Raw genomic sequence first — 26,087 nt, forward strand, 5'->3', positions numbered from 1 at the left:
TTAATGTACAAAAGCTATTAACAGTGAAGTTGGACAAGCATTGAGACGGTACACATTGGCTTGTATTTGTTTAAATGATTTACTGCAGAAAAAAAATTCTTCCAATTGTCAGGAATACTGAACATCTATGGAGTCAGTAAATTCCTCTTTTGCACAAGTGAACAAATGGGGAATGTCAGAGGTGTCCAAATAGTTTTATGACATTTACTAATTGTACACAGTTGGTTTCAATAGCAGCAATGGGTTCCTAAAAGGAACAAAAAGTAAAAGAAAGCCATGACCACTACTGGGGTGGAACAAAAATATAAGAAACCACATGGTCAACATCCATTCTTCATTGGGTACCCAAATATAGTACATACACACGATTCTCACATCACTTGATTTAAAATTGGATTTCAGTTTTAAGAATTTAAGAATGAGTGAAAATTATGGTGTATCTTACCTTCTCATCAGATATTTCCTTTTTTACTATTGTGTTAGACATACTTTATACTGGATGCTGTGATACATATGTAAAAGATGGTCCAAGATAGTCATAGTGGAATTTAGACTATCAGGGAGATTTTGAAGTATTAATTCACAGTTCAAAGGCTTTGGGTACGAAGGCCAAATGAAGTGACAATTTAAGTAATTGACTGACTTAATCCATCCACACTAGGAGTTAAAATAATTCAGATTTTTTTTCCTACCAGAAACTTTTAGTTGTACTAAGTATCCAGTTAATCATTTCAACCATCCCCTTTATTGTTTTCTCAGTATAGACATTGGCTAACTCTTTGTGACACAGCCAATCAGATGTATTCAGATGATGGATCTATCTAGTGCTCATGGAAAAACCCAACTTTGTGATTAAACCGTAGCAACTTGACACATTCAATTAGGCAAAGCGGTTTAAATCCCCATTGTTGGTTGGTTGTCAACTGAGCTGGCACTAGAGACAAAGTTTCTAACTCTCAGAAATATCCCAGTGCCATCTGATTTGGTTCTCCTTTTCTGAATAAAATGAGAACCCCTTCATTAACAGTATAAACTCACTCTACTAGGGTCTCATCCTAGGGGCTAGTTGACTTTCCCAGTACTTACCAGCTTCTTTCCAGGTCACTGTGGAGCTCTCAGCCCAACAGAGATGGAAGGGGCCCTGGCAAGGCCAGGCAGGTTGGTGGTGTGTAAAGGCATTGAGAGTTGAGACACCCCGAGCTTCAGCCATAATGTTGCCTCTTGATAGCTGTGTCTCGTGGGCATGTTAGTCTTCCCGGGTCTTTGTTTCCTCATCTGTAACATGGAGAAAGTTGTGTTTATTTTGCAGGACTTTTATGGGAAACAAATAATGTGATGCCAACACAGTGGCTAGAACATCTATAATACGCACTCAAAAAAATGACAGCTGTTATTCTAAAATAAGTTTGTACATAGATAAATTCACTTTGTTAATGATGTAACATAACATTTAAAAAATCCACATTGTTCTTTTATAACTAATCAAAGCAATCAATAATAACTACATGGCTAAAAAAAATACTATATATAGAATAAAAGACCCATCTCAGACAGTAATGTATTATATTAAGGTTTGCATGTTCTTTCAGGAAACATGTTAAATCAGGAGTACTTCAATTTTGTTCTAATGGCATTAATCTATTAAATTTTCTCCAGAAATAATCTCATAATTAACATATGTATTTTAAAAAGTAATGCTCACTAGTACTCCTTGATACTTACGTAAAGGAGTTAATAGCTTATGTCCATACAAAAACCTGCACTTGATGTTGATAATGATGTTCATCGTTATCCAAATTGGAAAGCAACCAAGATGACCTTCAGTAAGTGAAGGGATAAATAAACTGTGGTCCATCCAGACAACAGAACATTATGCCATGCTAAAGAGAAATCTCTGTACTTTCCTCTAAATTTTGCTGTGAACCTAAAACTGCTTTAAAAAATTAAAGTCTTAAAAAAATAATGTTGTTGTAAGCTGCTGGACTTACTTCTTTTTTTTTTTTTAATTGGGGAAGGGGAACAGGACTTTATTGGGGAACAGTGTGTACTTCCAGGCTTTTTTTCCACGTCAAGTTGCTTGCTGTCCTTTCAATCTTAGTTGTGGAGGGCGCAGCTCAGCTCCAGGTCCAGTTGCTGTTGCTAGTTGCAGGGGGCGCAGCCCACCATCCCTTGTGGGAGTCGAACTGGCAACCTTGTGGTTGAGAGGATGCACTCCAACCAACTGAGTCATCCAGGAGCTCAGCAGCAGCTCAGCTCAAGGTGCCGTGTTCAATCTTAGTTGCAGGGGGCGCTGCCCAACATCCCTTGTGGGACTCAAGGAGTTGAACTGGCAACCTTGTGGTTAAGAGCCCCCTGGCCCATGTGGGAATCGAACCGGCAGCCTTCGGAGTTAGGAGCATGGAGCTCTAACCGCCTGAGCCACCGGGCTGGCCCTGGACTTACTTCTTGATAACAAAGAATGGAGCAATTTCTTGGGTCAGTGTTTTAATATGGCCTCACATAGTGTGAGAGTAACTAAGAGGAAATAATGCAAACTACCAAGGAAGGTCTCATAATTGAAATGTTTTATTTATCAGTAATAAACCTTTAGTAAAATCTGGTCATACTTAGTAAAATTACACATCAAAAAATAAAACAAGTTCTAAGAAGTATTCATTTGAGATTGTTTTATCTGACATGGTGAAAAAAAAAATTCTTTATTTGGAGTCAGTGAACCTGGCTTGTAGACCAGCTTCTGTAATTATTAGGCATATGGCTTTGAGCAGGTCATTTAATCTCCATGAGCTTCAGTGTTCTCCTTTCAAAAAATGGAGATAGTAGCAAATAGGGAGACTACTTTTAGATAATTTCCCCTTTAAGTAAGTGTGATAAACGGTATGAAAACATGTTACAAATGTAAATATTATGGAAATGGACATTATTGTTATGGAAAGTTTAATAAAATATTCCCAGTTACTTCTTGATATTTTCAGTCTCAGGTTTTATACCCATGCAGATTAAGTATGAAACAAAAATGTATGCTTTTCCTGATATTTTTTATCATAACAAACCTTATCTATGATTGATTACAATGCCCAATTTAGTAGTTTGTTTGTAACATATGTTCTACCAGTATACTCCTTCCAAAAAATGGAGATTGTAGCAACTACTATAGTGATTTCCCTATAAAGGTATAGTTTTTAAAAAATCTGTTCAGTATGAAAACCTGTCTTGATATGGCCACCATCTATTTAAATTCTCCTACAGTAGGACAGTTTGAATTGGATATCTGTCACTTGTCAAGGTTTGGATATATCATATAAACCACAGTATACAATATAATCTTATAAAGCAAAAATCAGAAGTATCCTTTGCAGAAAGGCAGTCATAGTTTTCTAACACCGATATTTCAAAAGATATATAATTGTTTGTAGTCATTTAAATTGTGTGTTTGTACTTGAAAAAAAAAACAAAATCAGTGAAAGCTAAATTGTAATGGCAAAAAATGGAAGACAAGACAATGGAATAAATATATAGTGTTAGCAGCCTTTTAATCCTGGTGCAAATCCTTGCTTTGAAGTATAATTTTTGCTTGAGCCTCAGATTCCTCACCTGGAAAATGGGGTTAATAACCTTTATCTTGTAAAATAACTGTGAAACTTAGAGATAACCCACCAGCAGGGGTACATATTATAGAAACCATTCAGCTCTTAAGAAAACCAGTCTAGAATAACCAAAACTTCTGTGTGCAATATTCGTATTTAGTTGCTTCACCCATTGACTGCTGGTAGCATTTTATTTCACTATTGTTATTACAATACCATCTTGTACTATGGAGACTTTAAAAAGATAGGAGACACAACCTTTGCCCTCACAAAACTTCAAATTCCTACCAGGAATTTCTTTCTTTGAAACCATCATCCATCCACGTTGGACAGAGCTGGGAGCAGTTCTGTCAAGGGCTGGAGAGAGACATTAGCTTACCCTCCAGGCTGGCTCTCTTTAAAATCTCCAACATAATTCTCCAGCTCTCATACACTTCCCCAAGCTTTCAAATGGACCTGAGAAATCCTTAACATTATTTAGCGTTTCGTTCAAACCAAAAAAATGTTTTAAGATGCTGACTCAAGATAGCGAAAGATGAAGAGATTTAAGATTTATTTATTAACCTGCCAACTCATTTCTAAAAAATCGTCATGCCTGGCTGTTTTAAGACTGGGCCTGGACGGGGAAAGCTGGTGTAAAACCCCTAGGGAAGTAGCTGGCCCAAACGCCCAGGGACAGAGAAGAGAAACAATTGCACAGCACCGGTCCACCTACACCTAAGAGCAGAGGGGAGGCAGAGCATTTTCAAGAGGGCCCTGGAGTCGCGTGCTCAGGATCCAGTGGGTGGGGCCGCCGGGAGCTTTGTTCAAAGTGGACACTCTCCTGGGCAGCAGGCGCTCCGGCAAGCCAGGACGACAGCAACTGCATCGCTACCCCCTCACAAGAAAGTAGTGTGCAAGGATCAAGAGAACACATGTCCTTGTGGCCATTTTCTGGGGGTTGCTAGGCACCCTATGCTCTAAGCCCCGGGAGGTGGGAAGTTACTGAACTTTCAGAATAAGGGGACTTAAAGCCAGAGGAGTCCGGGCTGGGTGAGGGGGCGCTGCAAGCTGGGAGTGGGGGAAGGGAGGAGGTGGTTCCCGAGCGACTCTCTGGATCCAGCCCCGCGCTCAGCTGCAGGACCGAGGACACGCGGAGACCGCGCTCGCTTCTCCGGGGGCTGTTCGCCTTCAGGTGTGAATGCGAGAGGGAGCGATGTAGCCCGTGGAGGACCGCCGGGTCCGCAGCCGGAGCGGGCCGCCCGGCCAGGGCGCGGCGGGAGGGGCGGCGGCGGCGCCTCACTGCACCAACCTGCAGGCTCCGGCTGGCTCGGCCGGCGGCGGCCCCTCCCACCCGCACCGCCACCTCCCTGCTCTCCCGCCTGGGCCGGCCCCGGGTCCCAGTCGGTGCCGCAAGGAGCCGGCGTGCGGAGCACCGGCCCCGGACCGCAGCCGCCGAGCGACAACGCTGCCACACCAACCGTACCAGCACTCCGGCCTCCCGGGAGCAGGCTCCTCTCCCTCCCTCTCGTTCCCACCCCCTTCTCCCCCCGTGTCCCCTCCCTCCTCCCCACACCTCCGAACCTCCCCTCGACCCTGCCCTCCCTCCTCCGGCCCCTCTCCTCCCGCGCTGCCCCTCCCTCCCGGCTGTGCGCTCCGGGCGCCTGCCGGCTTCTTCTTTAGCTCCCGCCTGGCCTCCCGCTCGCCTTCGTGCCGGCTCCTCGCGCCTATCCTGAGCCCGCTGCGCGCCGGCCGCCGCCTGGTCATGTCAGGATGGAGATCCGGCAGCACGAGTGGCTCTCGGCCTCCCCCCACGAGGGCTTCGAGCAGATGAGGCTCAAAAGCCGCCCCAAAGAGCCCTCGCCGAGCCTGACCCGAGTGGGCGCGAACTTCTACAGCAGCGTCAAGCAGCAGGACTACAGCGCCAGCGTCTGGCTCCGGAGGAAAGACAAGCTGGAGCACGTAAGGGCGCCTCGCTCCCTGGGGCCTCGGCCCCGCACCTGCCGCGCGCACACCTACACCTACCCCGGTGGCGGCCCGAGCGCGCGCGGGGATCTCGTCAGGTGGCCTGACTCGGAGGCTGGGCCGGACCGGAGGCTTCGCTTCCTTCACTTTCTCGCCTTAAGGACCGGACTGTGGGGAGGGAGGGAGGTTTCTTTCCAGGGACTTCCTGGCCCCTCACACACCTCGACCTCCCCACGGGCTTCCCGCTGTAGGGTTCATTTGCACCGTGTTCCTGCGGTGCGTGGTGAGAAAGAAGTGGACCACAAGCGTGGTCCCGGGAACCTGACGTTGCGCGAAAGTAGGCTTAGGGGCGTTTACCCGCGTCTTTGGGGCTCTTTTATTCTGCTCAGAAACTACCAAATTAAAGAATCTGTAAAGTTATTGCCGCTGGCGACTCAGCCTGGGCCAGCGCACAAGCCGAGTTTTCTGCAGGGTGTTCTCTGGCACGAGCAGTTGGCGATTCTTTCTACTTGAGCCTAACTAGGGAGAGATTTGCGCGTTGCCAGCAGAAGGGCGAAAGCAAGAGCAGATCACCCAACTGCAGGAGCCCGCCACTCCGGAGGGTGGGAGCTGGCGAGCGGGGACCTCCCTCCCAGAGAGTGCAGGCTTCCCGCCAAGTGCTTTGGGCTCTGGGGCTGAGCCCCTGAGGCGCGCTATTCTGGAAGGAAAAAGACCCTCTAAAAAGGCGTTTAGGGGATCCACTGTTTCAAATCTGAGCCATCAGCATCGCCTTAAATCAAATGAAACTAAGCTTTATCTCAAGAGTAGAGCACAATCAGCTAGGGAGAGGGTGTTACTTCTTCCCGCGGAACTGCGTAATCTAAATTGAGTCTGTTCATAGAATGTGGAGGTTCCCATGTATTTGGGTCACAACTCCAATTATGATAGAAAGGCAAGAAGGAGGACTTCTGGAACTCACACTCTCCTGCAGCTGAGCCAACCTGAGTCCCATCTGGCCCCTAGGTGCTTCTCCTGGCTTTGCAGGAGAGAGCTTCCCACGAGGGGAGCCTGCAAAGGAGTATTTCTCTTACACTCTGAAAGGAAGGGAAGGTCTCTGCCTCTTCTCGGAGGGCCTGATTAAGTCACTGAAAGTCCGAATTTAAAGCTTTGAGTTGGGGAACAGGCTCCGTCTTCTATGTAGAGAACCATTTTCTTAGTATCAAAAGGATGCCTCATCCTTAAGACCATGGAAGTAATTGAAGGAGATAGCTAGGATGGCAAGTTGTTTGAGAGGAAACTGTATCCACTTAAAAAATGCAAGCTCCACACTTAGCAAAGGAACTGGTGGTATTTAGTTTAAGGGGGAGCAAATAGCATCTTCCTGTAATTTGGCTCTTGGTGTTGTTATCTGATTTTAGTACCAGGGAGAATGGTCTAACCTTAGAATGGTGATAGAATATATCTTCATTTCCGTTTCATTTGGATTGGGCGTTCATTTGCAGCTTGTGCTGTTAGCTGATCTATTTCCTTTATTCTCTCACTGAAAATCAATAGCGCAATCTTCTATGGGTATGTCTTCTGGAGTCAACAGACACTGCATGCATTGTATTTAAATGGTTTCTCACTTTTAGGTTTTCATTGAAAGTATGAGTCATACCAGGTGGGTCACAGCAGCCTCACCTTTCTGGACAAGTAGAGGATGTTCAGCGCCTCCTTAGAGTTAGAGACCAAAGAAAGGAGGATGTGGTTGTTTGGAAGCATGTGAGGATCTATGCTTTCATCTTCACTCAGGTGCTCTGAAAGAGAGCATTGCATTCATTTTTTAAAAAAATCAATTGCCTGTTTGTTATTTTAATCAACATAGCATTTTTGTCTACTTTCTCAAATACATTTCATGAGACATATTTTGTTTTTCTCTATCTTTGCTCTCAATTAGAAAGGGGTCTGCTTCAAGGGAAATTTTTTACGATAGTCTTGCACCTTTGAAATATCTACAAACGTTTTAAATGAAATAATATTTATGAAGGTGCTAGAGAAAATTATATTAGCATAAAATGTAAATTCTATTTGAATTCAAGCTCTGGGTATTTGCAATATATATCATGTTGTGTACGCTATGATATTTCAGGTTAATTTCTAATGAGAAATTGGAAATTTAGAAACCCATAACAAATGTAACCTAGTATATTATTGCCACACAAAGCATGAAAATGTAATGTTGACTATTATAGACAACATTCTGAATATATGTGGCACCTTCAGATTTACATGTTGCAGAGATTAGGATGAGTGTGTCATATGAAGTTCAAAGGTGATGTATGGTAGTTAAACACCCTTTGGTCTGTCTAATCAAATTATGTCAAAATGAATTAATAATTATTGTGGGCATTGTATGCATGAAAACAGCCTTTTGTTATTTCACTGGTGATTTAAGAGCCACTCTAGTATTAAGGGCATAAATAAGTTATGGCTTCAAATGATACATGTACTTAGTCACCACAGTCCTGGAGTTCCCTGAAATGAAATGTGGCAGTATGTGGACTCCGTCCAGACTTCAGAAGCATTGCTTAATTTGAAAGTCAATAACGTGACGTAAAGTGACACCTAAAAATATATTTCCACCCACTTTGCGAAAAATGAGGATATATAGTTCTCCTTTTCGTAGTTTAAAGGCAATAGGACTAATCCCTTGTTGAACAAGAGAAAAGTGACATGAATTCAGGGAGGACTGGAATACTTTCAACTTATATATAAATTTGATTCCTGTCATTGGTTGGTTCATACTAAAGATGAACACCCACTAAGAAACAAATGTATATGAGGAAATTCTTCCATTCTTAAGTCATGATTAGAGGCTACAAGGAAGTCGTGTTTGTACCATGAATTCTGGACGTTGAACTCTACTGGAATTTCAGGTACAAGTAAAATTGTTGGCCACACATCAAATGTTGTCTTATCAGCTACAAACAGTGCTCTTGGTTCTTGATTATTTTGCTTCCTGTTCTCCATACCATAATGTCTATGGTGGTAGAAGGATTACGTTTTGGAAACAATGGAATTCTCCTGTGTAGGATCCTATATTTACTGTAGCCATAATGTAAAAGTGAAGGATAGTCTAGCAAAGCAAGAGGAGCAGAGGGCCACTTCTTTATCTCCCTGACCCACCCCTCTGTCAGCCTTCCCTGGGGCTGGGTTACTTTGAGAGTCACTATTTAATATGGTTTGACTATCCAGAGGACGGTGTATCATTAGGCTGGTGTCCTTTGGTTCGTATATGCCCTATTTGAACTTCTTTTTTTCAAAGAAGGAAAGTGGGAAAGTTATAGAGGCTACTGTGCTTAGTCACCTGGTTTTATGCCAATTGTGTGTGTTTCTTGATGCATTTATGGAGGTGGGGTGCCTTATTTTCTCTCCTGCTTATTTAGTTAGCTTTTGCCAAAGTGTGGTTAAGAGTGGGGCTCTGGTTAAACAGACCTGGGTTTAGACTCTGGCTCCATCTCTTATTAACTTTGTGATCTTAGGCAAAGGACTCATAGCCACCAGGATGTACATTCACAGTAAACATAAAGAAGTCAGTGGTTTGCTGGGATGAGTCAAGGAGATAGTCCATGTCTATACTGCAGTGACACACAGTCCCCTCATGCCAGGGGCTATTCACCCTCACGCTTCTCATCTGTGTAGGTAGGCAGGTGTCTTTGTCCATTTGGGCTGTTACAACAGAATACCATAGACTGGGTGGCTTATCTACAATGAACATTTATTTCTCACAGCTCTAGAGGCTGGGAAGTTCAAGATCAAGGTGAGGGTGTATTTGGTATCTGATGAGAGCCTGCTTTCTGGCTCATATATAGCTCTCTTTTTGTTGAGTCCTCATTTGGTGGAAGGGATAAGGGAGCTCTTTGGAGACTTTTATGTATGTATGTATGTATGTATGTATTTATTTATTTATTAAGATTTTTAAACTAAAATATAGCTAACATACAATATTATATTGTTATCAAGTGTACATCTTAGTTATTTAACATTTGTATACCTAAGGAAATGATTACCATGATAACTCCCTCAACCATCTGACACTGTACAACACTGTCACAATATTATTGACTATATTGCCTATGCTGTACATTATATCCCCATGACTTATTTTATACCTGGGAACTTCGACCTCTTATTCTCCTTCACCTTTCCCACACCTTTAAAATTTTTCAATTACAGTTGGCATTCAGTATTATGCCATAGTAATTTCAGGTGTACAGCATGGTGGTTAGACATTTATATAATTTAAGAAGTGATCCCCCTATTATCCTCCTGTCACTATACATGGTTATTACCATATTATTGACTGTATTCCATATGCTTTACTTTATATCCCCATGACTATTTTGTAACTACCAATTTATACTTCTAATCCCTTCACCTTTTTCATCCTGCTCCCCAAACCCCCTCATCTATCACCCCGATAAATCTAGTACCCATCTGATATCATACATAGTTATTACAATATTATTGACTATATTCCTTATACTATACCCAACATCCCTATGACAGCTTTGTAATTACCAATTTGTACTTCTTAATCCCTTCCCCTTTTCACCCTCCCCAACCCCTTTCATGTGGCAACTGTCAAAATGTTCTCTGTATTTATGTGTTTGTTTCTGTTTTGTTTGTTTATTTTGTTCTTTAGATTCCACAGATAAGTGAAATCACACTGCATCTGCCTTTCTCTGTCTGACATTCCACTCAGAACAATACCCTCCAGGTCCATCCACACTGCTGCAGATGGCAAGATCCCATTACCTTCCATGGCGAAGCAATATTCCATTGTATATATGTACCTCCTACTCTTTATCCATTTATCCATTGACGGGCACCCAGGCTGCCTCCACATCTTGGCCATTTTAAACAATGCTGCAATGAGCCAAATATGATAATGGACACAACACTAACATCCATTGGAACACACTCAAGAGACATCCTAGCTTTCATTTCTTGATGGATGAATTACAGAGGCAGACAATCTGCCCAGCCTAGCCTTTGTCTGTTCTGTTTATCTAAAATCACACAGGAAATAATCCTGGTCAAAGAGAATATTCGTAAATGTTTACCAGACTAAAATTATCCAGTCTGGCCAATAATACATAAACACAGAAAAGGATATTTTCTGCTTGTTTGATTGACTGATTTTTAATGGAACATTTTAAAGACTTCTTCTGTTAGATTGAACTTTGTCTTCTGGTGCTTTACTGATCTGCTCTGTGGGGTATAATACTTTCATGAATCTGCTCTGTGGGACATAAATGACATTACATAATAGGAGCCTAGACCACGGTGATCAAGGTTGCTCCAATCCATTTATTCTTTACTGATCATGGGAATAATGTATTCCAGGAGACAAGTGTGCACATGGCATTTATTTACTATTTACTGGTAACATAAACTTTGTTTAAGCTGGTACAGCTTCGCACTTAGAGAAGACAATTTTTTTTTTAAGTGAGGCAATTACTAAACCAAGCAAGACACTAAGGCTAACCACCAGGGTGAACATTAAGGATTCTGTGTTCTACTCTTTACAAATTCTCTCTTCTGCTGTCTCTTTTAATTTTAAATAGGCTTGCTGAGCCACCATACAGATAAATGAAATATCACTTGACTTCATTTCACTAGCATAGAGCTGAGAAGGAAAGCAAGGGCAAAGAGCTGGTCTCTGCTAGCAAAGCCTACAGAGACAGTGGGAACAAGAAGAGTCATCCTCAGAATAGCCAGGCATGGAGCAAACTGGGGCCCACTGATCGAGGAAAGAGTCAGGTCTCCAGGGGATGGAGTGGAGGCCAGGCAAAGAGGCAGCCTACCAGGCTCGGGGTAGTGCTCTGGCTTTGATGGCAAAAGGACCCATACATACTGGGTCCAGAACTATAATGCAGACAGGCTGATATCAAATGTGAAAACTACAAGCTCTTTTGGTGGAATATGAGGTCTCAGCCAGTCAGCCAGGCAACACCTGAGAAGCAATTATACCTATAGGTACTGTGTAGTGAGCATTTAACAAGGGCATGCACTATGCTAAGAGCTTTGTATGTTGTGGTCATTCCAATAAGCTAGTCATGGATGGTCCCTTTCTCTTTCTTCTGAGTCTGGGTTGAATCTCCTTTCCTCCCCCCTTTTGAAACAAGCCTTGGCCAATAAACAGAAATCAAAGGATGTATCACTTCTGATTGGAAGCACTGAGAGACATTACCTAATTCCTCAGCTTCCCTTTAGCTGCCTTGACTATCATACAAACAAATATCAGGCTGGAGCTTCCATCAAGCCAGACAATGAAGGTGAGCAAAATCTCCTGCCACTATAGACTGGATGTTTATATTCCGCAAAATTCACATACTGACACCTAATCCATGGTGTGCTAGCATTTTGGGGTGGGGCTTTTGGGAGGTGATTAGGGCAAGACACTGGAGCCCTCATGAAGGGGATGGTGTCCTTATAAAAGAGTCTCCAGAGATTTCCGGTCAAGATGGTAGCGTAGGCAAATGTTGTGCTTCCATCCTCTCGTGACCACATGAAAATTACAACAAAACCAAAGGAGAACCATCATTGAGAATTCCCTGAAGTCTGGCTGAACAGAAGTCCTACAACTAAGAACATGCAAAAGAAGCCACCTTGAGACTGGTAGGAAGGGTGAAGAAATGGAATGGACTCTTGAGTGTGTTCCAATGGATATCAGTGTTGTGTCCATTATCATATTTGTCACTACTGATAGGAAGCATATTTATTCCACTAACGGGCTTCTCTCACTGTGAGTTGACATATCAGTTTGTTTTGAAGAAGCTTTGACTTCTTTGATCTCTGTTGGGTGTGGCTTATTGACTTATCTTAACATCACCCCAGTCTGTGATATCATATTTAGTATATTTAATTTGAGAAGCTTGAGATTATTGGATTTAAGATTTCTTTTTCTTCCCTTCTTTCATTTAATAGCCACATACCAATTTCTGGCTAGTTTCTTTAAAAGATTTTACTTCTCTTTACAGACTTTTGTATGTCTCTCAAGTTTAAACCTATGTAACAATTTTCAGTCCTACCATTTCAGCTCCAAAGATCAGGAAATCTGATGAATTTTTTTAATGTCTGGCTCAACAAACTGGAAATAAAATGAAACTTCATTATTCTGATAAAGGGTTTCTTTAAAAAGAATCACTGCTAATGGTGAAATACTGAAAAATTATCCACACTGATTATGAGTGAATCTCCACTATTGTAACTTCTATTCAGCATTTTATAGGAGGTCATAACCAATGCAATAGGCAAGAAATAAAAACATAATAATTAAAAGGAAGTAATAAAATTGTCATTGTTAGCAGATGACATGATTACATTTGAAAATCCAAAGTAAACTACAGATATAATTAATGAATTAATAATGTCTCTGGATTTATCACAACCACTGTATACAAAGTCATTATCCAAAATTAAACTAGGAAAAAATTCCAAATAAAACAAAAAAACATTACCATTTACATTAGCATAAAATGTCAAAAACTTAGAAATAAATCTAACATAAAAATATCAAATACTTAAGGAGACTGGTAAGGCCTTTTTAATTCTCTCCCAGATTGATCTATGAAGTAAATGCAATTCCAATGAAAATCCCAACAAGTTTGTGTGTGCTGAAAAATGATTCTAAAATTTATATGGAAATGCAATGGGACGAGAACAGCCAGGACAATCTTGATGAAGAACAAAGTTAGATGACTGCTTCCAGATAGCAGAACTTATTATAAAGCTAGATTAATTAAAGCAGTTTGGTATTGGTACAAGATAAATGAATAGATCAGTTGACAGAATAGAGAGTACATAAACAGACTTATATGTACATTATTATTGATAGGTACTTGATTTATGACAAAAGAGGCAGGGATAGAAGTGCAGTGGGAAAGAGATGGTCTTCTAAAAAATTAGTGTTGAATCAGTTTTATAGCTATATTAATAAATGGATCTTGATTTCTTTTTCACACCACATACAGAAGTCAGGTAGATGTGGGTTGTAGAAAGTGAAACACTGAGGCTTCTAGAAAGTAATGCAATAAAAAATCTCCAACTTGGAGTAAGAAAAAATTGTTAAGGAGTTTTAATAATCTGAATTTATTAAGATTAGTCAACTGAGCTACATTAAAATTAAGTAATTTTGTCTACAAAAGAATCCATTAAGGGAATGAAAAGGCAAATCATAAAGCAAAAGGAGATATACCAGGGGTGCCAAAAAATGTATACATATTTTAAGAGATGTTATCTATGTATTACTTTTCGAAGTTGAATTGTGGTAGCAATGTGTAGTATGATTTTAATTCAAAAGATGGAGTTAATCAAATAAATGCTAGCATCACCATGTGACAGGCAGGACAAAGAAAAAGGCAGAAGCACAGTTGTTGTTCAAGGTGCACAAGACCATTTTTAAGCGGTATTTGAATTTGAGAACGTTGCTCAAGCAGTAGTTCGCCATAATCAGAAGTGTCTGGACGCTGATGGTAACCACTTTGAACACCTCCTGTAATTGCAGAAGTCAAATGTGACTTGTATTCATTTTTTATTATTGGCATATATTATTACAATTTTAATACAGTTTTTTCCTTTCTTAAAATGTGTATACTTTTTTTGGCACCCTCTGTACACACACACACACACACACACACAAAACACACACACTCTGATGAAGGGTTTTAACCAGGATATATAAAGAGCACCTACAAATCAATAAAAAATCCAGACAGCCCAATAGAAAAGTGATCAAAACATATAAACAAAGAAAGGTGCTTGATGTCATCAGTCATCAAAGAATAAGCAGTTAAAACAAAATCATATACCATTATACAATCACCCGAACAGCTAAAATTAAAATGATTGACAGTAACAAGTTTTGAAGAAAACATGGAACATCTGTAGCTTTCATAACTTCTGGCAGGACTGTAATTCATGGAAGCTCTTTGGAAAGCTGCAGTCTCTACTAATTTGAACACATGTATACCTTATGACTCAGCAATTTAAACTATATGTCAAACAAATGTGTGTTTACGTGCACCAAACACATGTCTATTAATATTTATTGAAGTATTATTTTAGTAGTCCACAATGGGAGGCATTCCTAATATCCAATATAGTTGAATGTCCTATATTCTAATATATAATATGCAATATAATTGAATGGATAATAAATTTTAATTTATTCTTACAATATAATACATTAAGTAATGAAAAGAGTTTAATTATACATGTACATATATCTCTCTAGCTATCTCCATTAATGGGGATGACTCAGATATAGTAACGAGTGAAAGAAAACAGATATAGACTATAGGATTTTGTTTATGTGAAAAAAAACAAGCAAAGCTAAATTATGGTTATAGAAATCAGAATTAATATTTACCTTTGAGAGTAAAATGGGCACTAGGAGGCTTCTGGGAGGGCCAATAGTGTTCTATCTCATTTTTTAGAAAGTGGTTTCAAACTAATATTTATTAAGCTATATGCTAAAGATTTGCACACTTTATGTCATATTTCATTTTTTTAACCAAAAAAAGTAAAATGCATATAGTGCCCTTCCCCTTGCTTATGGCTTACTGCTGCTCAGACTCTGATTCTCCGGTCCTACTCTTCTAGCACATAGACCGTGGGCTATGATGCTTTCTCTCGTTGTTTTCTTCACGTGGGTGACTCTTACTTGTCACCTCCCAAAGTATGGCTTCCTGAATCCTTTCCTCCCTTCACCCCCACCACCTGCTTTCAGAAACCTTCCATGTCATCCCTGAGGCACATTTTACACTGTATTCTGGTGGTGCGTTTATTTGTCTTCCCTACTGGACTGTTCATTCTTTATAACAAGTCGTTATGGAGCTCCCATCAGGAGCAGTTGTTAGTGAATTGTAACCTCCTGGGGCTGAGAAACCTTAAATCACTTCTTGTCTAGAGAAGGTGGTCAAAGAAGGTGTCCCCCTAGGCAAAGATTTGTATAGGCCTTAGAAGCCTCGGAAAAAGAGTTGCTGGCTGTTGGACTGGTCTGAACCAAGGCTTTTGAGTGGAATCTGGGCAGCTGAAAGCGTGTTTGAAAGACCGGTGTATTAACAAGTACGACCGGAGGACAGAGTTGGTTTAAAGAAATGTTGGGTGTGGAAACACAATAGTGGATTATGACAAGATGGTAGAGGGCTTGAGGATTTGAGTGGTACGCTGAAAATGTTGGGCTTTACTCCATAAATAAAGGGGGGATATTTCAACAGGCACTTTAGTTAGCACGTCCAGCTTCAGAAAATCTGCTAGTGGCATAGAGTGTCTAGGAATGAGAGCCTGGAATTGGGGGTCCAGTGTAAAGCTTCTTTTAGTGGTAGAGGTGAGAAATAGCACAAGAGTATGGTGGCAGAAGAAAATTGAGGAGGGAAAGCTGCAAGAAATGTTGTGAGATAAGAGTTCATGGGACTTGGTGCTTTCCTGGGTGTGGGGAGTCTGAGAAAGCTCCTCCATTCAGCAAATGTTTACTGAGTGCTAGGTATGTCCCTGGAGTTGTGATTGGCATGATGGACGCAAGGATAAACAGGAAACATTCCAAAAACCCCTTGAGAGTTGGAATTCTGCCCTATTCATAGTTGTATCTTGGACCTAAGCCATTGTTATTGTCTAGATCCATATTACCAACATTATTATGATCATAATGAACAAACATTCCCATTCCTGCTATCTACAAGGAACTGAGGTTCAGGCTTGGGAAAATTCCAATGTAAATGATTGGGCCTTTGACCTCAGTTGCTTATGGTCTAGTTCTTCAGAACTCAACTTAAATGTTTTACTTCTAAACTAAAACCTGTTTAGGTGCCCCTCCTGTGTGGTTCCATTCCATCATGGGCAGGCATCTGTTATAGCACTCAACACTGTTTTGTTTTTTTTTGATTGATTAACTACCTGTCTTTTGCCCTCAGTGCAAAGTTTGAGGACAAAAATGGTGTCTCATTTATAACAGTGTACCCTTAATGCCCAGCCAGGTAGACATCCAATATTGATTGACTTCACTATTAAAAGAGTGAATGAATGAGTGAATGAATGAATGAATATATGCTTAGAGAGGCAGGACTTATATACATGAGTGATAAAATAAGGTGGCATATGCTCCTTGCCTGATCCATGCTACAGATGTTAAATGCAACAAGAATTCAGTAGAAGGAAACATCAGAAGCTCCATGAGAAGCTACTGAAAGGGTTATGATTAAAAATCATTTGGAGAAGATAATAAACGAGGCTGTATCTAAACCATCCACAGCTTGAGATTCCATCCATTTTTTCCTAAGACTTGGGAATGGGGATTTCATGCCATAGTGACCTGTTCCAATACCTAATGTTATTTACAGTGCATTTTTTTGTTTTAATGTCTATATATTTCGTTTTAATTAGTCAAGAGGAGAACATTCACTTTTTATTTTTCTCCAAGTACTTTGGCCATGTCTAAATCTGTCGTTCATGGTTTAGCCTCTGCCCTGCTCTGGCTGAGGGCACTTGATCTGAGACTGTAAGACACTCTAGAGCAGGGAATGTGTCAAAACTGCCAAAATCCCCTTAAAGACCTGCCAGTCTTGATCCTTAAGAATATCCTACTATGATTTTCTGTCTTGTCTGTTTCCAAACTTTTTCCATTCCCTAAGATCTTCTTGCTGTAATCCATGGCATGTGCACACGTTGCTTAAAGCCTGTCCTATAAGATTCCTAACACATCTTTTTTTTTAAATAAAGTTTTATTTGTGAATAGATTTAGATTTATGTAAAAGTTGCAAAGATAGGAAAGACATTTCCTGTATATCCCTCACCCAATTTCAGTTCCTGTAATATTAAATTCCAAACTCCAGACTTTATTAGAATGTCATGAGTTTTTAAATTAATGTCCTTTCTATGTACCAAAATCCAATCCAAGATAACACATTACATTTAGTTGTCACGTGTCCTTAGTCAACATCTGGTCTGTGACAGTTTCTCAGGCTTTCCTCATTTTTCATGACCTTGACAGGTTCTTTTGTCAGCGTTATTGAGGTATAATTGACTAATAAATTATAAGATATTTAAAGTGAGTATCATGGTGATTTGATATACCATGTATATATACATTGTGAAAGGATTCCACTTTCAAGTAAATGAAAACATCCAGTATCTCACATATTTATCTATTTTGGTATGTCAGAACATTTAAGTTCTGCTCTCTTAACACATTTCAATTATGTAATAGTTATCAACTATAATCACCATGTTTACATTAGATCCTCAGACATATTCATCTCAGAACTCAAAGTCTGTGCCCTTTTACCAGCTTCTCCCTATTTCCTCCATGCCCCCCTCCCCGCTTCTGGCAACGACTTTTTCTACTCTCTATTTTGACGACGTTGACTTTATTATTATTATTATTATTATTATTATTATTATTTTTTAGATTTTACATTTTACATGTAAGTGATACCATGCATTGTTAGTTTTATCTGTCTGGTTATTTCGCTTAGCATAATGCCCTCAAGTTCCTCCATGTTTGTCTCAAATGACGGAATTTCCTTTTTCCTCGTGGCTGAATAATATTTCATTATATATATTTACACCCCCTCCCCGCACATCTTCTTCATTTATTCGTCTGCTGATGGACACTTAGGTTGTTTCCACATCTTGGCTATTGTGAATAATGTTGCAGTGTATACATAATACCCTGTTTCCATTTCCTGTGGATAAATACTCAGAAGTGGGATTGCTGGATCATATGGATGTTCTATTTTTAATTTCTTGAGGAACCTCCATACTGTTTTCCATAGTGGTTGTACCAATTTACATCCCCACTAATGGTGCACAAGGATTCCCTTTTCTCCGCATCCTCACCAACACTTGTTACTTGTCTTTTGATAATAGCCATTTTATAGGTGTGAGATATCTCATGGTGGTTTTGATTTGCATTTTCCTAATGATTAGTGGTGTTGAGCATCTTTTCATGTGCCTGGTGGCCATCTGTATGTCCTCTTTAGAAGCATATCTATTCAGATCCTCTGCTCATTTATTGGATTGTATTTTGCTGTTCAGTTGCATAAGTTCTTTATATATTTTGGATATTAATTCTTTACCAGATATATGATTTGCAAATATTTTCTCCTATTTTCTAGGTTGCTTTTTTATTTTGTTAATGGTTTCTTTTGATGTGCAGAAACTTTTTAGTTTGATGTAGTCCCACTTGTTTATTTTTGTTTTTGTTGCCTTTGCTTTTGGTGTAAAATCCAAATAAATCATTACCAAGATGTTTTATTCTAGGAATTTTATGGTTTCAGTTCTTACATTCAAATCTTTAATCCATTATGAGTTAATTTTTGTGTTTGGTGTAAGATAGGAGTCCAGTTTTATTCTTTTGCATGTGCCTGTCCAGTTTTCCCAACACTATTTAGTGAAGAGAGTGTCTTTTCTCCAATGTACATTCTTGGCTCCTTTTTCATAGATTAGTTGACCATATATGCATGGGTTTATTTCTGGGCTCCTAATCCTGTTCTATTGATCTGTGTGTCTGTTTTTGTGCCAATGCCACACTGTTGATTACTATAGTTTTGCAATATAGTTTGAAATCAGGGAGCATGATACCTCTAGCTTTGTTCTTCTTTCTCAACATTGCTTTGGCTATTCAAGGTCTTTTATAGTTTCATACACATTTTAGGATTGTTTGTTCTATGTCTGTTAAAATGCCACTGGAATTTTGATAGGGATTGCAATGAATGTGTAGATGGCTTTGGATAGTATGGACATTTTAACAATATTCTTCCAATTCATGAGCATGGAATATCTTTCCATTTATTTGTGTCTTCTTCAATTTCTTTCATTCATGTCATAGTTTTCAGTGTATAGGTTTTCCCCTCTTTGGTTAAATTTATTCCTTAGGTATTCTATTCTTTTTTGACTCAATTGTAAATGTTTTCTTAATTTTTCTTTCTGATAGTTCATTATTAGGGTAAAGAAATGCAACAGATTTTTATATATTGATTTTGTATCATGCAACTTTACTGAGTTAGTTTATTAGTTTTAACAGTTTTTTGATGGAATCTTTAGGATTTTCTCTGTATAATATCATGTCAGATAGTGACAGTCTTATTTCTTCCTTTCCAATTTGGATGCCTTTTATTTCTCTTTCTTGCCTAATTTCTCTGGCTAGGACTTCTAATACTATATTCTTTTCTTTTTTCCAGTGTTAGTGGTGTGTTTTTCTGCACTTAGGTAGAACATGTAACTCCTTTCATATACCTTTTATATGCCCTGGTTCCCAGTTTGGCATTATTTTCCAACTTGTTTTTTTTTTCATGCTTAGAATACTTGGACTATGTGGGAAAGGGAAGTCTTCCATTGTCATCCATCATGGTTTCCTCTTTTCACAGCCAAGATGCTATCCTCTGAGATTTCAAATCCCTTTTGAAAGCTTATTTGGAATCTTTCTAACACCAGCCCATTTATACTAAGGAAACATTTCCAAGCAGAACCAAGAAAAGTAAAAGAAAAGAAAAGGAAATAGGTGAGAAAAGCACTGAAATGCTTGGGGAAGTGTAGTCCTCCAAGGCAGGCATATTTTCTATATGGCATTTCAGGTGTGCAGAAGTGTGAAGAATGTACTTTTGTCTCTGGAGTCTCCCATCTCTCATTTCACTCTGGCCAGCCTGCGTCCCTGTGCCACTCCCAACATGCTACCAAGTAATTCTGGCTTTCTTGTCCTTGTAACTTGCTAGTTATACCACGGATGTAGGCACAACAGTGAGTGCTTATGCATAAGGACATCTCTGTAAACCAATAAATGAGCTGTCATTATGGTTGTAGCTTTTTCACTCTAGGACGTGTTACAAAAATGGAATAAAGGGAAAACAACAATTCCCAGGGCTTTGCTAGAAGTGGCTTGTGAAAGACATGTTTTACTATCTTCCTATCTTCTTGAACAAGAACAAAGATGAGTAGGGAACTCATATCGTCTGAGCATAAAGGAGGAAGAAGGAAACGTAGATGCTCAGAGACCATATGGAGCAGATGTAGTCCGTCTCCTGATGAATTGGCATTGATGCTGATGGAGCAGCAGCCATGAACAGCACACCGGGAGGCATGGAAAGAGGCAGGCCTGTGCTCTCTATGACTTTTGTGCAATTGTTTTTCTTATTTCATTAGGACAACTTCTTTCTATTTGGATACATCACTTTACTTGATTTTAGATTGGGTCTAGAATAACTGCCACAGAATTGGTATTGAGATCTAGGAAAGAGAGTTGATAGGTGGGGAAAAGATGAGTGTTAAGGAGACAGATAGGCAGAAAGGCTCACAGATGACGATGAGCTCCTGGGAGAGAGAGGTATTCACTTTAGTTTACTTTTCTGTGTTTAAATGGCAGAAGAGGAAGATATGCTGCTTGAAGGCACAGAGCAAGGTGAAAAACTTGCCAACGTGGCAACTTTTAACGAGTCTCTGGGCTTCTGATTAAGAGCTTCAAATGATACACTTGTTCATTTTCATTTGCTCACATAATAAAAGGTTGTGAGATTGAACATAGAAACCTGACAAACTATTTGAATAGAATTGCTGGTCAACAATAAAAAATGGATTAAAAAATTTTTCATTGATAAAATTACTTAAAATAGAAGTAAAATGTCTCACTTTTGTGGATAGAAGATAATATATATTTACATTATATCCATTCATTAACTTGATTGCCACTGAAATAAATAGGCCAGTCCCTATTCAGAATCTCTTACTCGCATGTTTCCACTCTAAAACATGAGAAGATAAATAGGCTTTAGGACAAAACTGTTATGTGGTTGTTTGTGTGATTAATCTAGAAAGACATTTCCTTTCTGGTATGAGCAAAATACTTTTCTGGTTACATTTAGGACTGTCATTTAAGAAGGAAGGGTCTAGTGCAGCCCCTTCCTGAAAGGAGCTGGGGGTGACAGCAATGTCATACTGAAATGTAGAGGCTGGATGGCCAGTTAGCCTTGCTCTCTACTGCACAGCACCCACGATTCAGATTTGGGTCTCAAAAGTTTATAAATTACTACACTAAATTGAATTTCAGGATGCCTTGTGAAAAATTTAGACCAAATATATGAAATCGCTAAATGGCAAAGGTCTCCTCTTCTCACAGTTTTTCTTCACCAGAAACAGAATTATGAGTTTTAAGATTTGTAGTGACCAGGCATCAAAAGACTTTCTGGACATTCATTTTGCTGAGGATCTCTCTTCTAAGTAGCTTCATTGTCTGGGGAGAGATAATGAACTTGACTCTCGAGATTTTCTGTGGAATTTCCCATTTCTGATTCTCCCTCTGAGGATGAATTCCTACCTGGGAAGCTCATTGCCCTCATGCTCCAGATCTTGGCCCTTCCGTAGTATGTACAAATTCTATAGGATCTCCCTGGGCTCAGTCCTGAAGCCTCCTCTTGCCTCTTCCTGGGAAGTTTATCTTCTTCCTTGAAGTTAGTTTTCCTGGGTGACAAATGTTCATGGCTCATTAAAGTGAGAGATATCACCATCAAATAGTGCTCCAAAGAGAGAACAGATAACATCTAATTTAGATTTAATCTGTATATAGTGAAGAGAAGTTAATAAACTTGCCAAAGAAAAGCATTGAACCACAGAGCTTCCTCTCGGTGTTAAAATTCTATGTGTAAATGCCCCATATTAGTTGTTTAGCAATTGATTTCCATGTGCACCAGAACTTTACTCTTTTTCTATGAGTGGTACACAGCATTTCTCACGAGTTCCTGCCTCAAGCAAGTGCTCCGCATTTGTTTCTTCACTTACTGTTTTTTATTAAAGCATCTTTATGACTTTTCATTTTTGGCTCCTCTACTTGTGTTTGCACTGCTCTTGTTAAGCCATTATTCTGTTTAGACGTGCTGGTCACAGAGGGTGAGAACGGTAATGATTTCTCAGCAGACTGGTTGGTGTGTGGGTGTAGAAATGCCTGGACTGTAAAACTGTAAAGGATGTCCAGACCCATCAGCTTGTCTCTCGGCTCCAGGCCTGATGACGCCATTTGTAATTCACAGGGCAGATGATAGGTCTCCCTTTCTCTGGTCCATTATATGGAATCACAGTATCCAGATATGATACCCCAGAACATTTCCGTGGTGTCTGTGGAATACAAAAAAAATCACAAACGTATTAAGAAAATGTGCCCTTCACAGCCTCCCTTAGAAATTCATCTTTATCCAAAAACCTCCACCTGGTGTCTAATTAAATCTTCTTGTTACATATAAACCTATTTTCCCACTGTTCTGTCCTCCTTAGAACAGAATAAAAAGTATTGACTCACTCAACATTTCTTTTTAAGGCGGAATAGCTTCAAAAAAACAACAACATCAGTTTATTTCATAGTAAATGTTAATTTTCTGAACTTTAAATCACATACATGACCCCACATTTCAGTAGTTATGGTTTGTCAGAAAATGTTTAAAATCAGAATAACTGGAAAACTTCGTTTTCTTAAAAAGTCTATATGGAAAGTTAAAACAGAATGAAAATCACTTCTATCCAAGGATTCAAGTGGAGTTTTTAGAGATATAAATTTCTAAAGTGCAGATCAATAAGCATATATTGCTAAAAATTTAAGTTACAAACTTGTTTGGGAGAGAATTTAGAATTTATTTTTAGATGTGACAGTATAAGATGTGCTTTCATAGGTGGAGGCAGTGATTTGAAAAGAACCCTGCAATGAAAACTGCCTTGCAATTAAAGATTCAGTTTATCTAGTGTGAAAAGGAATTGAAAAACTTCCTTGCTCTATTCTAGAATGATGACTCCTCAGTGGGCCTTGTGAACTAGCAGCATCCAAGAGGTTGGTTCCTTGTGCATATTGGAGTTTAATAGGCTCTTGAAGGATATCACTAGGTGACACCCATATTTGCCCATTTTTACCCCTAAAATAGGCTACTAAAATAAAACAATTGAAGGCAATACTAGATGCTTTGGACAGAACTTTAACAGTGTATTTTGAGAGGTACCTGTGGGCGCACAAAAAATGACATTTCCTCCCACCTTTGTAAGTTCTTCTGGCTGGGCTAATAATCAAATTAGCATGAGACAGATTAACAGGAGAAAATGTCCAAAATTTATTATGGATGTACATGCAGGGGAACCATAAGAATATGAGATCCCAAGACACATCAGGCAGTTGAGGTTTATGTACCATTTTGGACAAGAGGGTTAGGGGTCTGGGAATTTGAAAGGAAAGCAGGCAATTTACAAGTAGACTAGAAAGAGCAAACATATAAACAAATTCTTGCTGGCCCACCCAGAAACTATGTGACACAGAGGGAAGGTCAACAAACAGACTTTGCTAGATTTCTCCCTTATCTACCAGATTTAGTTTATATTTTGATGCTGAGGTCATGCTCCTTTCTTTAAGCAGGTGTTTCCATCTGAATTCCTTTAGGCAGGCAAAAGGGGAGGATCAAATGGGTGGTTTTTTCTTTTTCTTTTCTTTTCTTCTTTTTTTTTTTTGAGTATTTTGTTTCTTAATAACCAGCTTGAAACAATCACTATCCCAAAAAGCATATTTTGAGCAAAACTTTGGTCCTCCTCACACCCTCAATATGCATTTCTTTTGAACTTTTTTTTAATTGGCCCTTCCTCTCCCAACATGGTTTATGTTTAACCTCTGTTTATCCTATATGAGCAAGGGCTAACATAAAGAACAACCTATAGTTTTCTTTTATGAGAGAAAAAATGGCAAGAAGGCATGTAATATTTTAAAAAACAAAATGAAACACAAAATTAGAAAATGCTCATACTTATTTGGTCTGTATCACTTCTGATGAGGCTAGCCTTAAGTAAGAGAATACCCACATCAGAATGTTTTAAATGTTAAGAAAATTTATTATCTCACATAAATAATTTGAAGGGCTAGATAATTCAGCAGCTCAACAACATGGTCAAGTTCCTCAGGAACATTTCCTTAAAAAGAGGTCATAAGTCCTGGTTCATCTCCTGTGTAGCCCATCTTACTGCCAATTACAGTACACTGGACTAAACAAACAAACAAACAAACACAAACAAACAAACCAAACTATAGAGAAAAGGAGATCTTAAAAGAAAAAAAAAGTGTGGCAGAAAGAAAGGCTAAAGATATAGTTACATAATATAGTTGTATAGATAATTATAAAGATAGGTATAGATAAAGTCTCAAGTACATTACCAGCATAACTCTTTTATTAGTAGACTGTGCTTCCAAACTCCTTGTAACACCAAGTCTACTTAGTTAAGCCCTTTACACATTTATTATTCTTTCTGCTAATTTTTGTTTCTTCATGGAATCTACTTGTAGCACATTAGAGCCTGAGAAAAGGAGCAAATGTGTCCAAACATTTCCCTCAAGTATCTTCTCTCAGGTATTAATGTGCAATAAAGACATGAAGTGGCTTATTTCACTAACAATCAAATCGATACAAATCAAAAGAATGGTAAAACTCTTAACTCTTTGGACTAGGGTTTGGCGGAGAGTAAATGTAAAAACCGTTTTAATAATTTGGCAAAATCAAAAGAGTTAACACTGTTGATAGATATACCCTTTCACCCATAATTGTTTTCTTTAATAAATATGGAAATTGTTACATATGCATAAATTTTTTCTTTGAGGATGTCCATTACAACATTCATTCTTCCTTTAGTCAAAAAATATTAATTGGCATTATGACTCTGACACCAATTGCTATCTATGCTTGGGTTTGTTCTGCACACCAAGAAATTCTCTGACAAGAGCTGGGTGTTCTACAATTCAACTCAATCCTGACACTATCTACTTGGAGCTAACTTCAGATTCCACAAGATAATGGCTTAGTCCCCCAAAGCTCCAGAAAAAGTAAATAGAGGCACATAATCTACCAGATGCAGAGTTCAGAAGACTGGTTACAAGGATGCTCAATGATCTCAAGGAGAACTTCAACAAAGAGATGGGAAACATAAAAATGGAGATAAAAACCATAAAAAAGAATCATTCAGAAATGAAGACTGCAATAACTGAAACGAAGAACACATTAAAGTGAATCGACATTGGAAGGGTAGAATCGGTGATTTAGGAGACAAGGTTGCAGAAAAACACCCAATCAGAACATCAAAAAGAAAAAAGAATCAAAAAAAAAATAAGGACAGTTTAAGGGGTCTCTGGGACAACATCAAAGACACATCAAGACACATCATAATTAAAATGTCAAAGGTTAAAGACAAAGAGAGAATCTTAAAAGCATGAAGAGAAAAGCAGTTAGTTACCTCCAAGGAAGCTCCCATAAGACTCAGCTGATTTTTCAACAGGAACTTTTTCAGGCCAGAAGGAATTGGCATGAAATATTGAAAATGATAAAACAAGGACCAACAAATAAGACTATCCAGCAAAGCTATCATTTGGAATCAAAGGACAGACAAAGAGCTTCCCAGACAAGAAAAAGCTAAAGGACTTCATCACCACCAAACCAGTATTACAAGGAATGTCAGAGGGACTTCTTTAAGACAAAAAAAAAAAAAGATAAAAATATAAATAATAAAATGGCAATAACTGCATATCTGTCAAAAATT

The 26,087-nt window shown here is 39.1% G+C and overlaps 1 protein-coding gene across 3 annotated transcripts in view; it reads left to right on the plus strand.

Moving 5' to 3' along the window:
* Positions 1-4,744: 4,744 nt before the first annotated feature.
* PLD5 (phospholipase D family member 5) overlaps positions 4,745-26,087 on the plus strand; it is a 238,635-nt gene continuing 217,292 nt past the window's right edge. For 2 of the 3 annotated variants that reach the window (XM_081039296.1, XM_081039298.1), the window contains exon 1: positions 5,400-5,525. Coding sequence is in view for 1 of the 3 variants with exons in the window: in XM_081039295.1 (XP_080895421.1) it covers positions 5,337-5,525 (189 nt within the window). In the remaining 2 variants the exon portion in view is untranslated. Of the gene's footprint in view, positions 5,526-26,087 lie in introns of all 3 variants that reach the window. The other variant, XM_081039295.1, reaches the window with a different exon arrangement.

This window comes from Rhinolophus hipposideros (assembly GCF_964194185.1).
Source record: "Rhinolophus hipposideros genome assembly, chromosome: 26".
Lineage (NCBI taxonomy): Eukaryota > Metazoa > Chordata > Mammalia > Chiroptera > Rhinolophidae > Rhinolophus > Rhinolophus hipposideros.